This window comes from Mytilus trossulus, chromosome 1 (assembly GCF_036588685.1).
Source record: "Mytilus trossulus isolate FHL-02 chromosome 1, PNRI_Mtr1.1.1.hap1, whole genome shotgun sequence".
Classification (NCBI taxonomy): domain Eukaryota; kingdom Metazoa; phylum Mollusca; class Bivalvia; order Mytilida; family Mytilidae; genus Mytilus; species Mytilus trossulus.
This window is the reverse complement of record NC_086373.1, coordinates 15,764,482-15,787,209: the sequence shown is the minus strand read 5'-3', so window position 1 is coordinate 15,787,209 and position 22,728 is coordinate 15,764,482. Positions and strand designations below refer to the sequence as shown.

At 30.7% G+C, this 22,728-nt stretch overlaps 1 protein-coding gene across 18 annotated transcripts in view; it reads right to left on the bottom strand.

Moving 5' to 3' along the window:
• Positions 1-657: 657 nt before the first annotated feature.
• LOC134716418 (ankyrin repeat domain-containing protein 26-like) overlaps positions 658-22,728 on the bottom strand; it is a 69,298-nt gene continuing 47,227 nt past the window's right edge. For 7 of the 18 annotated variants that reach the window (XM_063579417.1, XM_063579532.1, XM_063579445.1 and 4 more), the window contains 22 exons: positions 21,254-21,349; positions 20,525-20,764; positions 18,467-18,546; positions 17,750-17,891; positions 17,225-17,344; positions 16,697-16,743; positions 16,196-16,337; positions 15,220-15,408; positions 14,301-14,516; positions 13,667-13,786; positions 13,390-13,461; positions 12,392-12,418; positions 11,525-11,623; positions 10,819-10,869; positions 10,119-10,192; positions 9,891-9,960; positions 7,499-7,597; positions 6,912-7,082; positions 5,794-5,997; positions 5,429-5,607; positions 2,774-2,937; positions 658-870 (listed from right to left, as the gene is read on the bottom strand). In XM_063579417.1, coding sequence (XP_063435487.1) covers positions 752-870; positions 2,774-2,937; positions 5,429-5,607; positions 5,794-5,997; positions 6,912-7,082; positions 7,499-7,597; positions 9,891-9,960; positions 10,119-10,192; positions 10,819-10,869; positions 11,525-11,623; positions 12,392-12,418; positions 13,390-13,461; positions 13,667-13,786; positions 14,301-14,516; positions 15,220-15,408; positions 16,196-16,337; positions 16,697-16,743; positions 17,225-17,344; positions 17,750-17,891; positions 18,467-18,546; positions 20,525-20,764; positions 21,254-21,349 — 2,721 coding nt within the window. In that variant the 3' untranslated portion in view covers positions 658-751. Of the gene's footprint in view, positions 871-2,773; positions 2,938-5,428; positions 5,608-5,793; positions 6,001-6,911; positions 7,083-7,498; positions 7,598-9,890; positions 9,961-10,118; positions 10,193-10,818; positions 10,870-11,524; positions 11,624-12,391; positions 12,419-13,389; positions 13,462-13,666; positions 13,787-14,300; positions 14,517-15,219; positions 15,409-16,195; positions 16,338-16,696; positions 16,744-17,224; positions 17,345-17,749; positions 17,892-18,466; positions 18,547-20,524; positions 20,765-21,253; positions 21,350-22,728 lie in introns of all 18 variants that reach the window. The other 11 variants (XM_063579430.1, XM_063579425.1, XM_063579493.1 and 8 more) reach the window with 11 other exon arrangements.

Sequence of the window (22,728 nt, the reverse complement as noted above, 5' to 3'; positions counted from 1 at the left end):
AGGTGATTTAAACAATGCAAATAATAAAGAATTGTGTTGCACAAAAGAAGTTTTCTTTTTTTGTTGTTGCTCACTTCAGATATTCAAGAACTGGGCAAAAGGGAGATAACGGATTATCTAAAGGTGATCTATTACAGTTTTCTACGTGTATATATAAAGAAACACTGGTTATGAATACAACAACTACTGGGAGTATATACTTGATATTTCTTTTAAGAGTTGAACATTATCTGAATCACACATAGATTAGCACTTGAAAATTAATAAAGTTCTTATAAACCATAAAATAATCAAAATTGACTGGACAATAATTGACATTCACTTTAAACTTTGAACTAAAAGAGTAAAACAGTCAAATTATCACATAAATATGGAAGTCATTGTGCATATTGATTACTGCATAATTATTCTATATATGACTATTGCAATTTGCATAATCTTATTATAAAAATGTGATCATAAAACAATGATAAAGTTTTAGATGTATATATTAAAATGAAAACAAATAACATGAAAAACTAACTGCATCATCAACTGATTTTACACTAAAACAAAACTAAATGTTTGGCAGTTTTTCCATAAAATTTGAAAACTAAAACCTGTAATGACTATAAATTCCCTTACTAACCCCCCTGTGCAATCATACACAGATTTCGATCAGTATTAATCTTTAACAGAGTATCACAATAATATCATTGGCTGGACGGTCAATAGAACACATGTTATAAAGATTCTACCATATATGGCACTGCTATACACAGTATTTACGTTTTAACAGTTCTAAGTATTCTGCACTAGATTTGGCAAACGAAGAGTTCATGATACTGTCGTCGTGAGTTCGTATCGCAGGCTGTATGTTGTCATGGGGAGCTACAAAAGAAATAAATATATAAATGTAAGTTGCCGGTACTAGTGTTTTTCACTGAATGATTAACTACACCACTTAACTATTTTTTTTTTTTTTTAAAAGCACAGCAGGTAGAATTAGACTTGAAACAATTAAAAACAAGAATGTGTCCAAAGTACACGGATGCCCCACTCGCACTATCATTTTCCATGTTCAATGGACCGTGAAATTGGATAAAAATATATTTAGGCATTAAAATTAGAAAGATAATACCATAGGGAACATGTGTACTAAGTTTCAAGTTGATTTGACTTCAACTTCATCAAAAAATACCTTGACCAAAAACTTTAACCTGAAACATGCACTTTCATTTTCTATGTTCAGTGGACCGTGAAATTGGGGTCAAAAGTTTAATTTGGCTATAAAATTAGAAAGATCATATCATAAGAAACATGTGTACTAAGTTTCAAGTTGATTGGACTTCAACTTCATGATAAACTACCTCGACCAAAAACTTTAACCTGAAAAAGAGCTGTTTCACACAATCTCATTTTCATGTTCAATGAACCATGAAATGTGAACCTAAACCTAAATTTGTAGTACTTTTTAGAAATTACCAATCATAATGACTATGTATGTAAAGTTACAAATGGATGCAACTATAACTTCATGATAAACTACCTCGACCAAAAACTTTAACCTGAAAAAGAGCTGTTTCACACAATCTCATTTTCATGTTCAATGAACCATGAAATGTGAACCTAAACCTAAATTTGTAGTACTTTTTAGAAATTCCCAATCATAATGACTATGTATGTAAAGTTACAAATGGATGCAACTATAACTTCATGATAAACTACCTCGACCAAAAACTTTAACCTGACAAAGAGCTGTTTCACACAATCTCATTTTCATGTTCAATGAACCATGAAATGTGAACCTAAACCTAATTTTGTAGTACTTTTTAGAAATTCCCAATCATAATGACTATGTATGTAAAGTTACAAATGGATGCAACTATCACTTCATGATAAACTACCTCGACCAAAAACTTTAACCTGACATAGGACGAACGAACGGACAGACGAACGAACTGACGAATGGACGGACGAAAGAACGGAGGCACAGACCAGAAAACATAATGCCCCTACTACTATGGTAGGCGGGGCATAAAAATATTCTTTAATTCTTTTTGGCAATTTTGACAAGGGTTACATAATGTAGAAGTAGGACTAAAAGTTTAATTTCAGTATCTTTTTGTTGTTGGGATATACAAGTACCAGCCATGCACACAGTGTTTTTGTCAGATGTTTTTATATTTGTATCCATCTGATGAGTTTTTTACAACTGATTTTTTATAGCTTGTTCTTCTGTTGCTCTGTTCCACCACTGTTTCAGGTTAGGGGATGGTTTGGATCCCGCTAACATGTTTAACGTCGTGACATTATGTATATATGTGCCTGTTTCAAGTCAGGAGCCTGTAATTCAGTGGCTTTCTTTGTTTATGTGTTACATATTTGCTTTTTGTTTATTTTTGTACATAAATTAGGCTGTTAGTTGTCTAGTTTGAATTGTTTTACATTTGTCATTTCATGGCCTTTTATAGCTGAAACTTTGCGGTATGGGATTTGCTCATTGTTGAAGATCAAATAATGACCTATAATTGTTCATTTCTGTGTCATTTGGTCTCTTGGAGAGTTGTTTCATAAGCAATCATACAACATCTTCTTTTTTTTTATGACATTAAATTGATTACACCCGTCAATAACCATTTCTATTTTGTTTTCTCTGATAAATTGTTCCTTCAATTCAAATACACAGTCAAGACTTCAGGATTTTGTGATGTTGAATTAAATTCATAACAACAGTAGCTCTTGTACTTTTAAAAGTAGAGGACAAGCCTTATTGAACAGTGATGACACTTACCTGCTTCTAAATGTTTGGCTATGCTCCGATCTAATTCCACCCTCAGTCTGTTACTGAGAATGTCGTCACCATTCATACTCAATCTGCTATAGTCCATTGCATTACCATTAACTGGTGTAGAAAATGATAAATTGTTCTGAATTCGTCCTCTCTGTCTCTCAGCACTGCAAGATAAATATAAATGCTAGAATAAATCATTTTGGGTTCTTAATCATTGATAAATGTTTGCTTTCCACATTTTTCCAATTTGAAAGCCCCTGCCATAGTGTAGGGGGCATTAAAAATGCTGCACTTGTCCACCCTATCTATCTGTACATCCCCAAATTATTTATTTTCTCTCTTTTTATTGTTTGCCTCAACAAAATGTTATAAAACTTAAACACAATGCTTATTACCACAAAACACAGATCAAGTTCAAAATTGGGTGGTGTCACTTTACCATTCTTGAGTTATACCCCTTTATAAACATAAAAATAGCTGAATTTTTCGTTTAAGTTCTCGTAACGCAATTTAAAGCAGGAGTTTGTTATAGGGAGGGGGTAAAGACCAGTAATAAAAAGATAAACAGATAATTAGGTTTTCCTCGTATAGATATTTTAAAATGTCAGCTGCTCTGAACAATGTGAAGCTTTTTACCTCTTTGCCGTGCTCACTCACCAGAAGGGTTCACACTGTGGCATGGCTGATATTTAACGACACAAGTGTGTATAAAACCCGATATTCTTTATATAAATACCGGTAATAACATTTTTTGTTGCTCATTATAACAATACCTTATTCTGAAGTTTACTTATATATTACCTGAGAACTGAAAATGAACATAAACATAAAATAAAAGCCACACAGACAAAGGCTAAGGTATTCCAATAGATCCCTCTACTATAAAGAGGAGAATGAAAAAAGTGTGAAAAGATTGATATAACTATGTGATTAATACTTTGGTATAGGTTGAAGGCTTTGCAATGTACATTTTGTATATCAGATACAATGTCTACATAAATCATATACTAATTATACAGGTCAATTCAAATCTTGTTTCATGTTTGACAATGAAAAATCAACAACTATTTTCATAAACACAATCAGTGAAAAAACTTCTAAAATGTGATTAAAAACAAACACCAAAAGGTTAAAAGGCAGATATTTTGCCATCACCAAATAATCATTCTTGTCTTTCAATCTGGACAGACAATACTACTATTATCAAATTTTCAAACAAGTTGTAAATCTGTCTCAAATTTTGCCCCCCCCCCCCCCCCCCCCCAAAATCCCTTTAATTCCATTCTACATATTTGTTTGTATTATGAAAGAAACAAGATTTGATTTGTTACATGGTTATTTCAGGAAAAAGTTATAAATGGGTATTTATATCATGATATAGTATTGCACATAAATTGCTTTAAAGCTGAAAAGCTATAGGTGTCAGACTACCAATTCAAAATCCCTATATATTAAAAAATTTTTTTGAAAATTCATATTCTCTATACATTTAACCTTATGTTTACTTTCATGAAAACTGTGTACCGGTATATTCTTTATATACATGTATCAACTTTTTACTTGCTTATTCTAAACCAATGCTTTTAAAAAGTCTTGCTGAGATGTGTGTGGGAAGTTTCTTACTTCTTAAACCAGGTGCTCCGCAGGGCAAACCTTTATACGACCCCAGCGGTCGAACCCTGAACAGTTGGGGCAAATTTGGTCACAATATACAAGCTTGATACGGTCTGAATTTTGATTGTGATCAAATTTTTGACATTATATAGGTTTTTGCCACAAAATTAATGTGGTCAAAAATCTAACACATCTATTTTTAATACTGTGCAATTGAATATTTTTTCTTGAAACGTTTCAAAATTCAAAATTTTGAAATGTTAAAAATTAAAAAATCCCTTAAAAATAAAATGAGCCTTCCCTTTGTTATATGGTACATTGTGGTACAATTTCAGAGAGATAAATGCAATTACACACATGTTATTGTCTGGAAAATAGAAAAATGCTTGTTTTGGCCCCTTTTTGGCCCTTAATTCCTGAACTTTGGCCCCATAACCCCTTAAATGAATCCAAACCTTCTACTTGTGATTTTAAACATTGCGGTACAATTTCAGTGCAATTGAAATACTTGTAAACAAGTTATGTAAAATGCTTGTTTTGGGCCCCTAATTCCTAAACGGTTGGGACCATTGGGCCCCTAATTCTTAACGGTTTGGACCATCATCCCCAAAATCAATCCCAACATTCCTTTTGTGGTATTGAACCTTCTGAAAAAAAAAATCATTAAGATCTATTCACTTAAATTAAAGTGTTTATCCGGAAACCAAAGTGTCTTCGGACGAAATTTTTATTGGGGTCGTATAAAAAGCATATTGGGTTACAATTTTTTTTTATTAGAATGCTATTGAGCAAATCTACACTAAAAATTGTGATGCAAGCACAAGTAAATTTGAGCACAAAATTATCAAAGCATATTTCTCAATCAGTAAGAGTTTCATCTGCTAGTTCAGGTAAACAATAATACGAAAAAGCAATAAAAAAAAAAATTTAAAAAAAAAGTGTTGGTAAAATGGTGGTCTGACACCTAAAGTAACTATTGGGAAATAGAAAGAGAAAAGCCACCAAGAGAAGCTAATTGAAGCTAGACCCAGTGGCACTTACACTAACTTTGATTTGTACCCATAAGCCTTGTCTGTAGTCCGTACTAACTGTTCACTCAGTCTCATCCTCCACTGCATTTCACTATCATACAGGTCACGGAAACGTTTGGCTTCCATTTCCTTACTGTCCTTTTGTGCTTTGATCTGCTCATTTTGTATTTTTAAAGATGTGTTTTCATCCTGTGAATAGGAACAAAAATATAAATGTCAAGTTTGTAGTATTAAACAATGTGGAATAGGTCTTTAATTGCAAGGAAAGTATTAGTAATTTGATTGATCAAGTACAATGCTTTGCTTTTACACACTACAAGTAATACTCTATTATATTCAACTTTTTGACTAAGAAAAACAAAACAGTGTTCATACCTCCAGTTTTCTCCTGGCATCTTTAATTTTATATTCTGTTTCATCCCTGGAGTTATCAAGCCTTTCCCTAGCACGTGCCTGTTGTTCCAGGTAATTATTAATCTCATCTAACTTCCTGTTTAATTGTAGCCTATAGTGGGCCTCTAGTTCCTTTTCCTTTTGATTAAGCTCATCTTTGTTGACATAACCATTCTCCATCTTGGCCTGCTTAGATAAAGGAAAAAATATATTAATAATGATCTAATGGCAATGCTTAAAATTCAGTACAACAAAATATGATAATTCTCTTTCCCAGAATTACATGAATTTAAAAAAAAAAAAATCTGTTTTATTGAAGCCCTCTGCAAATATGAACCATCAGAAATACTGAAAAAAATAGACAAGATCAAAACCTTTTTCATGAAAAAACAAAAAACATAATTAGAAAAATCTATAAAAATGACTGTTAGATGTTACGAGTTAAATATATTTTTTTCAAATGACTGAAGTTCCAAACATAGAACTAGAATATATAAAACATATCTAATTAACAGTTCAAGAAGCACATGCAAAGTTATAACTTATAGGCAGACAAAAATCATGTATAGTTTTTGAGAAACCGGCATTACTGAATGAAAAAAAATCAATGTCTTTTAGAACAGATGTATGTGATTTGTGATAAAAAGCTGATCAAGTCATACAACAAACACATATTCAAATCACTGTAAAACAGTTGTGATATCATAGTGCTGCCATTTTTTGTAAATCAGGACATCTGAATTTTCAATCAGGTTACTCATGATGCTTACAATACACAAATTATTTGAAACCTGCATGCAATTTTACTTATAACCAAAAACCACAACTACAACATGAACAGAATACTGAAATGCATCCACCCTGCTAGATTCATGCAGTTCATACATAATTATTCAAGGCAGGACATTAACATCAATTTAAGAGTGTTTGGATAACAACATAAACATTCTGAAAATGTCATGCAGGCCTGACCTTCACCAACAACATACAATTAAAAAATAAAAATAAAAAGTTTGAAAAAAAATGATGAACACATGCAATAAATTCTTGCAATTCAGTCATTCCTGTGAGCATGCTCAGTGGCAACGATCCCATGATACCTTGTACATTTTGTAGTCTTCCTCCAATCTATATTTACTCTTTTCCAATTTGTCAACATTTTTCTCCAAGTGTTTCAGAGAAGCAATTTTTGTCTGAAGTTGTACGTTTTTGGAATGTAATTTTTCTTTTTCGTCCACTTCACTTTCCACGGTTTGCTGTAAGCTGGCAATCTATACCACAACAAATATTGGGGGAGATGAAACACAATATTGGAAATAACAATATATATATTGAACAACAAATGAGCCGCATGTTTCCCCCCTTTATTACAATAAAGTATTGTAAATAATGCCAGAAATTTTAAATAATTTTATACCATCACATTCTTGGTAGGATCTTTAGCCATTAAAACCTTTTATTATTTAAGAAATGCCGACATTTTTTTAAAATCTAAAAATTTAACCTATATTATCCATGATTGGTTCCTTTGGAATATTCCAAATATTTTTAAAGTTTTTTTATCATCCTTACAGTTATTCTGAAACAATCTATGAAACAACAAGAATATAGTCAAGCATATATAACCTGAAAATCCAAAAGTTTTCCGGTTGTCCATCATATGGGAAATAACATAAAATAATTCTACCTGTTGTCTAGCCTCTGAGAGAGTGCCTTCCATGGTTAATCTTTCCTTGTCAAACTCTGTGGTGATGGTGTTCACACGTGAATCACTCGAGTCCAGAACCTGTGCAATGTTAGATTTATAGCATGTTAAGACAGTTGTGCAATTCACACAAGAAACAGTGAGGCAAAGGGAAGCAACTCTATTGCATAAATGTTTTTGCACTTTTTGTTTAGTATTAAGGGTACAGGTTATAGGTAAAAAACAAAAGTAATATAGTTAGCTAAAGTTACATCTTTTTTATGACCCTTACAAAAGTGTGCAGTTAATTACTCTTTATTAGTTTCTAAGGCACATTTTGACTTCTTTAATAATATGTAAATTGATACTTTAACTGTGTGACTTCAGGGCCTTTGGTCGTTAAACTTTTCTAAATACTTGGGAGTACAAAACTTGTGCTTCAAACACCAAATCAATTATTTGCTAGATTAACAGGGGCGTCCCAGTAAGATAATTGTGCTCCAACGTTTTATGTCTGCAAGGCCTGTGCTCTTGGTCATATAAATTAACTCAGGATTTGGGAGTACAAAATTTGTGCTCCAAACACCAAATACAGTATTTTGATTGGTGTATTTCTGAGTCTGAGTATGAAAAATTGTGCTGGAAAGACCAAGTTATAAAAATTTTGACACCCAGACTCAAACAATCAAAAATACTGGATTTAGTGTTCAAGCACTAATTTTGTCCATCAAGAACTGTGTAAAGTTTATTGATCTAGATAGAGCCCTATCATAAATGTTGTTTTTTTTATTACTGTAAATTCAGAAATTTTTGGGACGCTTTTATTATTGTGAAAAATGCGACAGGGTTAAAATCGCAATCATTCAAACTTGAATTATGAAATTTTTTATGTGAACTGAAAAGGATTTTTCGAAAAAACGCAAAATCACATTTTTGTCTAATCATAATAAAAATGCACACAATTGTTTCTGAATTTACAGTATATCAATGTGACCGATTATATGAATATAAAAATGTAAAATGTACTATAGCTACAGTAAGGCAATTTCTTGTTCAGTATTATCTGTATGTAGTGTCTATATTCATAGTATCACACTTTGTATAAAAGTTCTATAGAAAATGAGGTTTCATTAGTATTTATAAAGATAATTGTTTAATGCATTTAAAAAATCTGCAACAAATAATATTTATTACACTGCAGATAGAAAAACATTAAAAAAGTATTTAATGTCTTTTGAAGACCTTATTTTTGTTATTAAACAAATGTTATGAGATGTAAAGTCACTGTAACTGCAAGATAAAAAAATAAAAAGATTAAAAACTACAAATCTGCTAGTAAATGGGATGACAGGAAGTTCTTTGAAGTGATTTGGTATGATGATTGTCCTGCAGATGTTAAATCAGGAAAGGAAAATAAAATATATCCCTATATTCTAAGCTTTAGGATTAGAGACATGGAAAGATTTTAGAATATTTTGTAGTTTTTTCTTGGGTGTCTATTTTGTTTTTTTCTTCTCACTGATGTTTAACCAAATCTTCCTTAATTTATAATCAAATGAATTAACATTAACTGAATATCTTTACATTTCAAGCTCTAATAAATTGATTTGAATGACTTAATTTATAGGGACGTGGAAGTTTGGTAGGATTTCACGAACAAATTTATATTTCACCACTGAAAAAAGATTTTTTTTTGGCTATATATGGCTCTATAACGAGGAACTTTTTGATGGGAAACCACAACTTTGTATTGAGAACATTCCTGTCAGCCCTGCTAAATCTGTGTGCAATATAAATAATCTTTAAGTGTAAATTATCACTACATCAGCTAAACTCTACAATATTATCAGTTATTTTAGCAATTAAAAGGTGCACTCGAATACCTACACTTTCTGGGTCCTACAATTTAAATTTTATTTGTGAATATTTACTCTTTAGTACAAAATCATGAAGTTAGCCAGACCTCAGCAACGAAAGTTCAAAACAATTCCAATTTCTATTAATTATCAATTCTCAGGTAATTCTTTTGCATAGAGAGTTCCTTTCTATGTAAAAAACTTAATTAAGTATATTTTAAGATGCCAAAAAATCATAACATCTGTAAAAGTCACATTAGCAGGTACTTTCTAGCATAAAACAGAGAGACCAGGTCCTTGCCTGACATTCATCTGCATTCAATCTGTAATGAAACTGATGGACTAACACATTTCAGTCATAGGTAAAGGATTATTCATATGATTGCTATACAAAATAGTTCTAAACATATCACAGTGCAACATAACTGATGTACACATACCACCATAAGTAAGGATAAAACACCATAGCCAATATATCATTGCCCTGTAGTGCATCTACCATTCACCTCATTCAATCACAGCCATATCTTTGTACTTACTTTCAGTTTCCTCTTAGCCATCTTCAAGTAACCTTTCATAGTAGCCAACTCTTTCTGAAGTTCTATATTCCTACAATTGATTGTAAACAAATATTACATACTTGAAGAATTTCAGGAAAATATAAGGTCATTTAAGCATACATACAAATTTCTAATTACATAATATTAAACATTTTATCATTTAAATCTTCACAAATATGGGCCATGTTTGTAGCTACTTAAACATACTTTTCCTGTTCTACTTCCAGCTTGGTTTCAGCAACTTTTACTTTTTCTGTAGCTTTTCTTGCCTTTCGTCTTTCCTACAAATAATAAAATAAAACCAAATTACACCTACACACATTTAAAACATATGTCTTATGACTCTCTAGATTTTCCTTCTGTTACAAGGTAAAACTACCACTATTGAAGTTATATTTTTTACAGTGGATGTGGTCAAGTGGTAAAGAGCACCAGACATGAGGCTAAATGATTGGTGTTTTGTGTAAGTGTAAATCCTGTAAAGTGACAAAAATTTGTCAGCATAAAAATTTAATTCTAACACTGTTTAATTTCTGACTTATATATATATTATATATATGAATCTGACACTGTTCAAGAATTCAAAATTTGACCATTACATTTTTGACTAGTTAGAACATTACACATTTCAGGAATAACATTACATAGAGGGTACTGTAAATTCAGAATTATTGCGAGGTTTTTATTATTGCAAATAATGCGACAGAGTTGTAAACGCAATAATTAAAACTCGCATTTTGTAATATTTTAAATGAATAAATCATGACTTTTCCCAAAATCGTAAAAATTAAAATAGCATTTAAGTTGAAATTGACAAAATCGCAGTAATAAATGCAAGCAATAATTTCTAAATTTACAGTATTTTGAAACATTTTGTCTATTAAGAATAATTTTGTTAACAGCTTACCTCTTCTAAATGTGACAATGCTTCTTGTCTTTGCTTCTCATACTGTGAGACCTACAACACATCATACAATCACATATTCTACCAAGAAATCCTCAATTATTCACTGAATGTCTTCATCAGACTTTAGGAGCAAGACTATTATTTTTCATATTTTGATTGATTTCAACATATTTCTTTTCAAAAAAGCCACATCTAACTAACTATATGTTGTTCTTTGGACTTTTTTGGTCAAAATAAATCTTAAGGAAATGATATCATTGTCTATTCTATATGAAGTTACAACTAATTAATAAGCGGCCTAAAATCTGCATGCCTAATAATATATTTGAAACTCCAGGAATAAATTTGATTTGTCTTAAAATTTCAGGAACAAGTCAGTCCAAAGAACACAAAATTAAATTGGAGTGGCCTTATCTAATTTATCAAATGTGTAGAGATCGTAACTGGCTGACATTTTGATTAATACTTTTACATTTAGAATGTATGTAGCTGTTCTAATAATTTATTTAATCCAACATTATAGTCTGAATATTTATGTATCAAAAATAAAACAGTGAAATTCATGAAATAAAACATAGTTTTTAAAAATCTTCATTTAGTTAATAACGTAATTTATGTTTGAAATGTGTAACTACCACTACCAATTACTAATAAATGTAAAAAAAGCACAAGAAATGAAGCAAAGTGAAGAAGATATTAGACTCACCCTGAGACCAAGTTTAGAACGTGATATAACCTCTTTTTCCCAGAGTTCCTTGTTTTCTTCTGCTTCCTGTGTTAACAGTACACGAGTGGATACCTCATCCTATATAAACAAGCCATAGGAAAGATTGCTCAAAGATAGTATTGATAGTATACACACTGCAGCATGCAAGAGTTATATGGCAGAAATCAAGCTAATCTACTATTTCTACTTAATGTTGACATGCAGCAAAAGAAAATACATAATATAGCGAATTTTGTATGCAGGAATGGTCTCCACATCCCCTAGCAAAAGATTTGTTGAATAAAACAATATTTGTGAAGTTTTAACCAAATTCAAACTAATTTGTATAAAGAAAGCAAAAAATATCAAAACTCAAGAGTAATAATAAATTTCTTCATTTTAAAAGACAAATAGGTTTCTTTTAAGAATAAAATTCTTTAAGGTTATACAGAATTTTTCGTCCAAACTTCTAATGAAAACAAGGTCAATCACTGGAATTGTGGGAATATTTTTAAAACTTTACGACATTAAATTAATGATTTTGCCTATTTTGGTATTTGGAAATGGAAAATCTATTAGGATAAAGACAACAATATTTGAGAGGTGAGGCTTTCAGAATAAATTAAACAGTATTAAGAAATAACTACACTAAAGGACTGGAAGTCATGCTTAAGAGAGAGGTACTTGTAAGTTAAAATAATTCAGATAAGCTCATATAGTAGTTGGAATAAGGATAAATCATAGACCCATGCCATTAGCACTATAGGAGAAACAAAGCATGCATTTAGTTCTAGCTAATAATAAGCAAGTATAAACCAGCTACCCAATGAAAGTACTACAAGCTACAAAATAAATGCTCCCACTTACGTCCATGCTATTATCTGACTGAACATGCTGAAATCATAGTGTTATCTCTCTTTATGTGTTATTTACAACAATTATCAACCTTTACTGATGTAACGATTCATAAATATATACAGGCATATTTAGTCAGGATTTATTATTAGGAACACATAACAGCTTCATAAAATAAAGAATACCATTTTTAGAAAAAAAGTTCTCTGACGTCATGCATAGGATCAACACAGCAGGTGACAGAATTAACAATTAAAAAAATAACTGCTTTACATATCCCTTTTAGTTTTAGGTTGTAGTTTACAGAAAACACATTTAATTATACAAATATACAGTAAAGGTTGAAGCATTGTGAATATATCAAAAACACATGTTTATAAATTACTACATCAATATATGTGTTACAGAGTAATTGATTTTACATAGTATAAAATTGTGTGTCATGTGTCAAAAAAAATCTTACAATTGCATACAAACACTTTGAAATATGCCAAAAAAATGGTATATATCATTTATAATTCTAGTCTATTGAACTATGGTTCCTTCAAGAGTGTCTTTAAAAATCATACTTTTATGTTTAATGGACAATATCATGATCTTGTATAGTTTGACAAATCAAACGCTTGTAACCAAGTTAATAAATGAAAAAATTGTAGACATCACGGTTTTATATTCATTGATATAAATCTCAATGACATGTCCCACACAGGTTTAATGAGGTAGAAAATTGAACCAAGATTCTATTCTTAGTCTCATATATTTGCATTCTTGTCTGTTATTAAATAAAATGCAAATTTTCTTGTCAGGAACTTTAGTAATATTGTTGGAACACATTCAATTCTTTTCTTCAGAACTATAACATTACAGAAGGCCTTTTCTGTAATATTCATCAATTTTTCTTTGAATACACAATACTTGGGGCTTATAAGTGACCTCTTATTTTATTTGTGAACTGTTGTAGACATACTTTTAACAATAGTTTTAACACATGGACACGGCTCAACACTTACCTCCCTCTTATCTTCTAACATATTATTTGCTGATTTCAGATTTGAACAGAGGGATTCCAGACTATTTCGCACCTGAAAATACAAATGACATCGAATATTATTTCTACAAATATTTTCTTTGAATGAACAAACTTTTACCCATATATGAATGTTTTCTTGAAATTTGAGATTACATTTATTCATCTGTCAACCACTTGGTCAGTCTAAACTATTTCTATGCAAATTATATTCTTAATTCAACTATCAAAATATATTGAAATTTGTGACATGCTTCTACCTTCTGTGAGTCTTGTAGATCTTTCTGTAACTGTTCAACTCTTTGTCTCTCATGTTTAAGTTCAGCGTCTAATCTAGCATTGTCTATCTGTATATGATGTAAAGTTCCCTCCAAATCCTGCTGCAATTATAAACTTTTTACTTCCCATTTCTGTTTTTCAGAATGCAAATACAAACATGTACATATTCCGCAGAATTAAAAGATCATGGAATAAAAACAAGGTAATACCAACAAAGCATCATATTTTTGTTCCATATTGCATTCAGTGAATTTGTTGATAGCTGCAGTGTGTAAATGATGTCTATTTTTTTCATATATAGTTTTACCTTTATCAAGTTACATATAAATCAATTGTGACCTTGTGACATTATCTAAAGACAATTTTGAATAATTTAAAAAAAAAACCAACATTATTTATATGTAAAGCATTTAGGTTATTTTTCACTAAAATATACTACAAGCCATTTTATAAGTTAAGATAGCATGCATAGCCTATATACGGTCTACTTTCTTATATTATGAAAAAAATCATCATGTACACAGAATTGATAACAAAAGCAATTCCTTTCTGTTGAAAGTATACAAACGGCAGACTCATGATAAATAATCAAGAAAATGTATGTGGTCTACTGACTCTGATCTTGTTGCCTTCGTCTTGATTAACAGATGTGTTCAACAGCTCGGCCCTAGCTTGGTCACGGACATTCTCAGCCTTCTTGACATGCTCTGTTACTTCAGTGACCCTGGTCTGTAACTCTAGACATTTTTGTTGTGCAGTCTCATATTTCTGTTGAGTCCTCTCTAGATCCATGGCAAGTTTATGTTTTTCTGACTCTAGATGTTCTTTAGCCTGTTCAACAGTACATGTTTTGTGTAAGTATCTATTTTCTAATTAAGCAAATGCTATTGATCCTGTGTGCAAATCTATCAATATCTCTAAGTGCACATATATAAAGTATTAAAATGCATGTTAGCAAAACATCTAATAACAGCTACATCAAAAACTGACAAATATTAAACCCTTAAATCAAACATTTCCTTATAACTTTTCCCTGGTGGTCATATTTGATTAATTTATAAATAAACTTTATAACAAGTTTTCTTTTTTCTTTTTTAAAATTATAATATATTAAGCAAAAAGTAGTTAATATAGAAACTGCTTAAAAAAAAGATACAGGCAATATCAAGTACCTGAAATGAGATCCATATTTTTCAAATAAAATAATAACATAACCAAAATTCATTTAAAAAAGTTAGACAAAAGTTTCATAATCTCTATCAGTTACATGTAAATGTTTACAAATTTGACACCACCAAGGAATAATTACAGTACATGCAGGTCCAAGTAAAATATTAGAATAAAATTTAAACAAGATCTACTTGATGAAAAAATACTACAAATCTATGTGCATCTTTTAATATCTATTCAAAATATTACGACAATGCTTTATGTCAAAGCTAAGATTAATTTATTTTTGTAAGTTAAATTAGCATTGTACAAGTAGGCAGTATAGCAAAATATATGTCTATGAAACATGCAACTTATCCGTTACCTTACTGCTAACTTCATGGGAGGCTTCAGCTACAGATAATTTTTTAAACATATCTGTATATTCCCTGTTAAGTCGCTGATTATCTTGTTCGAGGTTACCCCTCCTTCCTTCCAGACTTCTGTTTTCATCCTTTAATCTCGTCACTTGTTCAGAGAGACTTGAGTTTCTTTCTTCCATGTTTAATCGAGCCTTAGTTGGAAAGGAAACATATTTTAATAGATCAGGAAGGGCCAATGGGAATTATCCTTCACACTACCTCACTACACTATTACTACAGTTTAATTTTACAAAACCTATTAATCATTCTACATTTACCAAACCATACCAGTTAAAAAGTTTCAAATTTCACAAAAACGTACCTGAAGTTCAGGGTACTTCTGGAAAATCTGGTTAACATTGATAAACTAACTGTTATTACATATTGTTTACGAGGTCCTTTTTCCAAATGCAGCTTACATAAACTCAAGTAACCAGTAAATAGTTTTATGTCCATAGTTAATGCAATTTCATAAGAATAAATATTGCATGGGGTGAATAAACTTAACCCATAAAAATAACTTGTTCTTTTAAAACAAAAGTATTTTTCAATTTTGAGTAGTTGTAGCTCAGATATTCAATTTTTGCATAAAAAATTACAATATCACAATTAACTCTTTTTTTTATGTTTAAATATACCATTGTTGGAGTAACTGTTACAAAAAATATAAATAGAATTACTCATTACATTGTCATGATTACCCGGTACCCTGGTAGGTTTCTCTCATCAGAATAAATCTCATTTCAAGATTATGCTTTGTAATAGTTTATTTTCAACTGAGAACTTGAAATCTAGAATCATTAAATTTCTATTTTGCCATAAGCCTCATAATGACAAATGTATGCACATTCAAGGGATATCAAGACAAGCTATTAGAATACTAGGTAATTGGTAATTGTTACCTAAAAAATACTATTCAACTGTCTGTTTGCAACTCACCTTTTCATTCTCAGATTTGAGAGAAGCTAGCATGCTAGTGAACTTCTCATGAGCATCTTCTCCTGATCTATCACTCAGTACATGTTGAAGGGATTCTAACTGCTGTTTTAGTGTCAGATTTTCATGTTGGAAACCTGTTACTCTGCAAATAAAAAAACCCATCAAAGTTACACTGACAAGCAAGTCTATTACTGAAGAAGTGTTTAGGCATAAAGTTTTAGATTCATATTTTCTTTTTGATTGTATGATTTTTATTGTTGGAATCCTGATGCCTATAACTTAAATGTAAAAAGCAAAAATCTCAAGATTCCATTGTGCATACTGATGAACCTTTTTCTATACTGAGATAAAACAATGAAATGGTTGGACACACACGTTTAATACTTCAGAATAGGGGGGGAAATCTGACAAAAGAATTTAGACTTCATACAAGACTAAGGGATAATCCTTCCCTATGGCAGGTAACTTCAAAACAGTACTATCGTTACTACAAAAACTTACTTTTCTTGTAGACTTTCTACTTTAGTCTGGAGCTTAGAGTTAAGTTCCTATAAATAAATGAGAAATAAATCATCATTGTGAAAATATTTTATTTAGGATGACACTAAAAGTTCACTTGGAAAACAGACAACATTTTTCTTCCTTTTCTTTATATTCATAGACCGCTTACAACATCGTTAAAAGCACTATTGATTTTTTGTTCCAAAACTTAAACAAAATTTGACACAACACAACCTTTTGGACTTTTTTTTGGTTTTCAATGCTATTTATGATTTGGATTTCCATCTATTTTGACGCTATTATCACTAATGAGATAAATCATGAATCAAGCATATCAAATTATATCATAAGCCTGGTATTTCTAAGAAATTTCAGGAAATACTTATAATATTAATGTAAATTATGAAAAAAATAATTTCTGAAAAGTTTGATTGTCAAGGAAAATATAACAAAACATCAAATAGAACTTTGTTCATTTGAGGGCAAACATGATCAATCATGACTGCATATTTTGATCTTCTGAAATACCTTTTCTAATTTATAGTTCTGGTCGTAATTATCCTGTGCTGATTTATAGTATTCCAGGTCTTTCTGACATTGCTGTAACTGGTTGGTTCTCTCTAACAGGGAAGTATTGACAACATGTAACTGTGATAAAGATAAAAAAAATAAAAATTACCGTAAATATGTTTATGCATAACTGCCATAGTTTATACCATAATAGAAATTCATAGACATTGATTGAACAGTTCAACAAACCAGAGGAACTATTGCTGTATATTGTTAGAAATAAGAATCCTCAAACGATATACCTGTTTTCAGTTCATGGATTATTGCATAGCAAATGCAATTTTATGATGTAAAAATGTCTATACTTCACTTGTCATTTTTTATCCTTCAATTTAATTTCTTTTTACTAAATAAATGTACAGAATTACCAGAGAAAAGAATTAATTCAACCTGTCGATTTATAGATTGTTGTAAATTATATCTGTTCAAGCTAAACAACTGTAGGGATATACTGTTTCTAGCCCTTTCTATTAAAATACTAACCTCATTTTCTACCGAGTTTAATTTGGATTCTAGACTAGATAATCTATGTAAAAGAGTCTGTTGTTGGTCCTTTAGAAGAGTGTTATCTTTCTGACTGCTTTCTAACTGCTTTGTCCATTCTTCCTTCTCATACTGTAACCTCCTACAGAAAAAAATTAAATGAAAATAAGAAAGAAAGAAAATTGTATCAGAATATAACTTCAGGAACCAGTAAGTATAACTGAATATCTGAATGTTAATCACTTTTACTGGATTTATGACAACAAAACTAAATGCCCCTTCCGCTAGGACATGGGGAATAATAATTGAAATTTTAATCAAAATAAAAATTCTTAAAAGGAATACTTACAACACTACACAAGCCTTCATTTTCTTCCCTATATATATCTGCAGTTTAACTTTTATATACTTCAATAGTTAACTGTTTAAAACAAGTTTATCTTAACTGTTTAAAGAACATTCTGAAGTTAAGGTACTTGAAAGGTGTAAATGACTTGAACAAGACAATAAACAAGTCAACATCAAGTGTTTAATGGACTGAAGTACAGTTTCTTAAGATAATGGTCTTGTACCAGTACCATGATTATTCCCATTTAAATTCCAATGCAATCTCAAAACAGTACTTGTGAAAATATATGACTGGTACTTTGTCAAAATTAAGATTGTTGAAAGGTGAAATGGAAAATATTTAAATGTATAAAACACCCATACACCTACCTCTCTACTTCACTCCTGGCCTGCTCTGCTTTGTCAACCTCCCAGCTACTACTCTGTAATCTCGTCTTCAAGGATTCAAGCTGAATTGTTAAGAAAAAAAACAACACTGAAGTATTTCTTACCAATTTATTTCAATGACTTATGGATTTGGACTTAGATTATGATTCTAAAAGTAAATGATTTTTTTCTTTTTTTTTTCTTCTAAAAATTCTTTCCTTCTTAGCTGTCATGTTCTCTGGGCCTCTCAAAGAATTACATGGATTAGTACTGAATTTAAAGGAGATAGAATTTTGTCAGACTCTTTAAAATCCAATGAATGAAACAATAAATTAATGAAGGATTAAACCTCTGCACAAATGTTGTGACATGATGTAAAATTAATGCTATATTTTTTTTTAATAGTAAACATTAAGAAGACACGACAATGATCAAAACATCTTAGTTGTTCCCGATTTTGAACTGTGTCCAATAGAGGAAAATCGTGTTCAGCCAATCAAATTGTGTGTTTCTCATGATCAAATTAATCAGCCAATCAAAAGAGTTTTCTCTCAAGATTATTTTAACATGCTAGATATTGAACTTGTGTTGTATTGGCCCAAGACCACAATTAATGACCCCGCTTTTTGTTGTTCACGAATATAGTTCCCCTTAATTATAGTGTATTTTTTCTTTATTTTTTTTCTTTGCCTTTTTCATTCATTTGTTAGTTTTTATGGGGTGGAAATGAAAGAAGAGAGGTGAAATAACTTTTTGTTGAAGGTATTTTAACTGATTTTAATATGGAAAGAGTGATTAGGTCAAGTGCAAAAAGGCAATATTTTCAGTTTTCGGAACATCTCTTGACTTGTCCATAGGGGTATGGATGTGTATTGGCTAAATTTGTAAGTTACATCAGAGCAATCTTTCTGAATTTTGGATATGTTTTTGGACTAGTACTATACATTACACACACAAAAAATTTGACAAAAAGATTAGGTTCAATTTTTTTAATGAGACAAAAAGTTATAAAGAACTAATAGAGGAATTAATTGTGGTCTGTGGCCTATTCCTCTGTTTGTTGGTCAGAATTGTAAAAACGTGAACATGGCAAATGATTTTTCAACTGCAAGGAGGTTCTTACACAGAATAAGAATAAAAGCATGGCTGATTGACAAACTTCAATGATGCAGTACTATCATGAATATAATAAATAGTAGTTTATTCACTAATTTATTGACATTACATGTACACTTGCTGTAACATAATTTTATTTATGTATACAATCATTTAAAGTATTATGTACTATTCATTATTTTTCACATGGACCCCCACCCACATCAACATGAGGAACCCCTTAAATGAGGAACTTCCCTTAGTCAAGGGGTCACTCTTGTAAAAAATAAAATAGAAAAATGTAGATTTATTAACTTAAAAATGGGAAATTCTTACATTATATTAGGAACAGCTTTTCTAAATGAAGAGTCCTATTATTTTGAATAATAAAGAAGATATAAGGCCAAGAACATATCAAAATTCTTGGACATGTGTTGACCATATAATACCAGATAGATCATAAGATATATAGTTCTTTGGGAAAAGTTTCTTTAAATAATATAAATGTGTGCTCATTTGTACTTAAAAAGTGGTTTTTAATGTCCAAAAATTGAGGGGGGATCCCTAGGTGTTGTTCCCAACCTGATAAAGGTCCTTCTTTGTGTATAATTTTAAATTGGAAAAATTAACAACTATTTAGTATCCTTACACATGAAAATAATTCCTGGTCCTACAGTTACAGCTACATCTTCATATTTTCTGCTGATATAATAACTAGAATCATGCAAATAAACTTAAGAAAAAGGCATGTAAGCTCATCTTACAAATATGACACTTTTTCTAGACTACAAAACAGCACGCGCAAAGAAGTCGTCGCAAAGAATTGTAACCTTTGAAATTGTTGTCGCGCGCTAAAACCCCCATGGGCATTTTCAAAAGTTGGCAGGTATGCATCTAAACATCTTAATTTTCTGTATCCAAAGTACCATTGACTGTTAGTATGTACTCATGGTATGTAAGACCTACCTCAGCATCCACTTTTTCTTTAGATGCTCTTTCTTTCTCATATTGAGAATTGATGATGGTAATTTCTGTGTTCAGATTACTGACTTGTAAACTATGTGCCATTGTGGCCTTGGTCAGAGCATCTTCTGTCATCTTATTTTCATTCTTTAAATCCTCAATTCTACCCTGAAGCTCCTCACTTTCACCAGACATCATAGAGGCTTCATCACGTCGTCTCTTTCTTTCCTTCTCTAACTCAGTCTACAAATAAATATTCTATCAATATTATTTTAGATCAACTGGGAAAAAAATTCAGATACTATTTCACTTCTGCAAACCAAATTTCAGTTTCACTTTAATAGGATACATAAAATATTCTAATATGCTTAGTTAACTATGAAGATTTAAACATGTTATAGTTTTTCCATTTTAATAATGCAATTAAAAAAAAAATCTGTTCATACATTCAAGTAAATTTAGAAATTATTAAGAGATCTTGATTAATGTTAATAATGCAACTGGGTAAATATTGCAATTATAAGAACTCACATTTTTGATATATGATTCTTATATCTGTATGCAGATTTCCATGAAATCACAATAATCTTTCACTCATGTTATCCTTTTTTTCAAATGTCAATAAAAATGCACACAATAATTCCTCAATTTACAGTATCACAGAGTCAGAATTGAAACAATTCATGTCATTACATTTGTACCATTAGTATCAATCATAATTATCTTAAATACCTTAAGAGCAGTGAGTTCAGCCCTGAGTATACTCAGAGAGTCATGGGCATGTTTTCTGTCTTCATCAGCAACCTCCAACTGATTTTCAGCATCAAACTGGAAAACATCAAAAGATATGATTAAAACCTGTTACTATTTTTTTACCTAGCATATTACCTATATTCCTTATATTTACAACTACTTTTTTAGCAAATACAACATTAAGTTTTTTCAGTAAATCATTATTCATTAAAAGATATGTCACAGTCATATAATAAATAATGTACAATTTTGAGAATTTTATTCTTGGTCAAATTGAAAATAGTATTAAATTATTTTGGAAGTACAAACAATAGATTCACTGATTTTCCATTCTGCTGGTATCAACTCAAATTTAATAATTATTTTCCTGATATGACTAATACTTCAATTTCATGAGTAGCATATGTCATTCTTTGAATTAAAAGTTTTCTCTTCAGCAAGTTAATTTTTCCATATACACATTTTTCTACCTGCTCAAATGTTATTCTAATAGCAGTATTAAGAAGGGATGTTAATGACAGCATGGCAAAAAAGAATTGATGATGAAAGATGGCAAAAGAAATTACAAAAGCAAATGATCACACAACAGCTCAAGTGTGTTTTAGAAAGTTAGGATATGAGTATTATGTCCACTCAGACAAATTAATTTCAAATCTTATTCTATGGATGTTATTATTAGCATGATTAAGTCTTATGAATGGAAAAAAAAGCAAGCAAAGCTCACAAAATGACACCCCTTCCCTGGCCCCTTGTATTCATCTATTGGAACATACAAAGTATTGACCTTGAACTTATAAACACACATTTCAACATTTCTAGCAAAACTCCATGGAGATGGGTGACAATATCATCCAGCATCTTCAATATTTTCCAAGGCATACAAGAGTTAAGAGGTGACAACATATTTGAATATGGAGACGTAAAGTTGAATTTAGTACAAGATCTTGACCTTGCATTGTATTCCAACCTTATTCACAACACTCACTATGGTGGGAAACAATATAATCAATTATCATTATTACTATTACTATTCAGACATTCAAAAGTTCTTAGTTGGGAAAGGACTTTGTACATTTCATACTTTATTATGTGTGTGACCATAACAAAGTTGACAGTCTACTTAACCTTATTTAATACAAACCATCTGGTAATGACCAACAATTATACCAAGCTTAAAGGATTTTAAAAGTTCTCATTCAACTTTAAATATTTTGTCATGTGGATATATATTAAAACAAACTTTATGACCTTGACCTTTCAGACAGATATTTTAAAACTTTCATGCAACACCCCTCCCCCAGAAGTCGGAAACAATAACACCAATCATCATCAACATTTTAAACAGCATCCAAAAATTATCAACTAGCCACATCATAGACAGTTCTCAAAAGTTATCAACTAGCCAAATCATAGACAGATTCTTAAAAGTTATCAACTAGTCACATCATAGACAG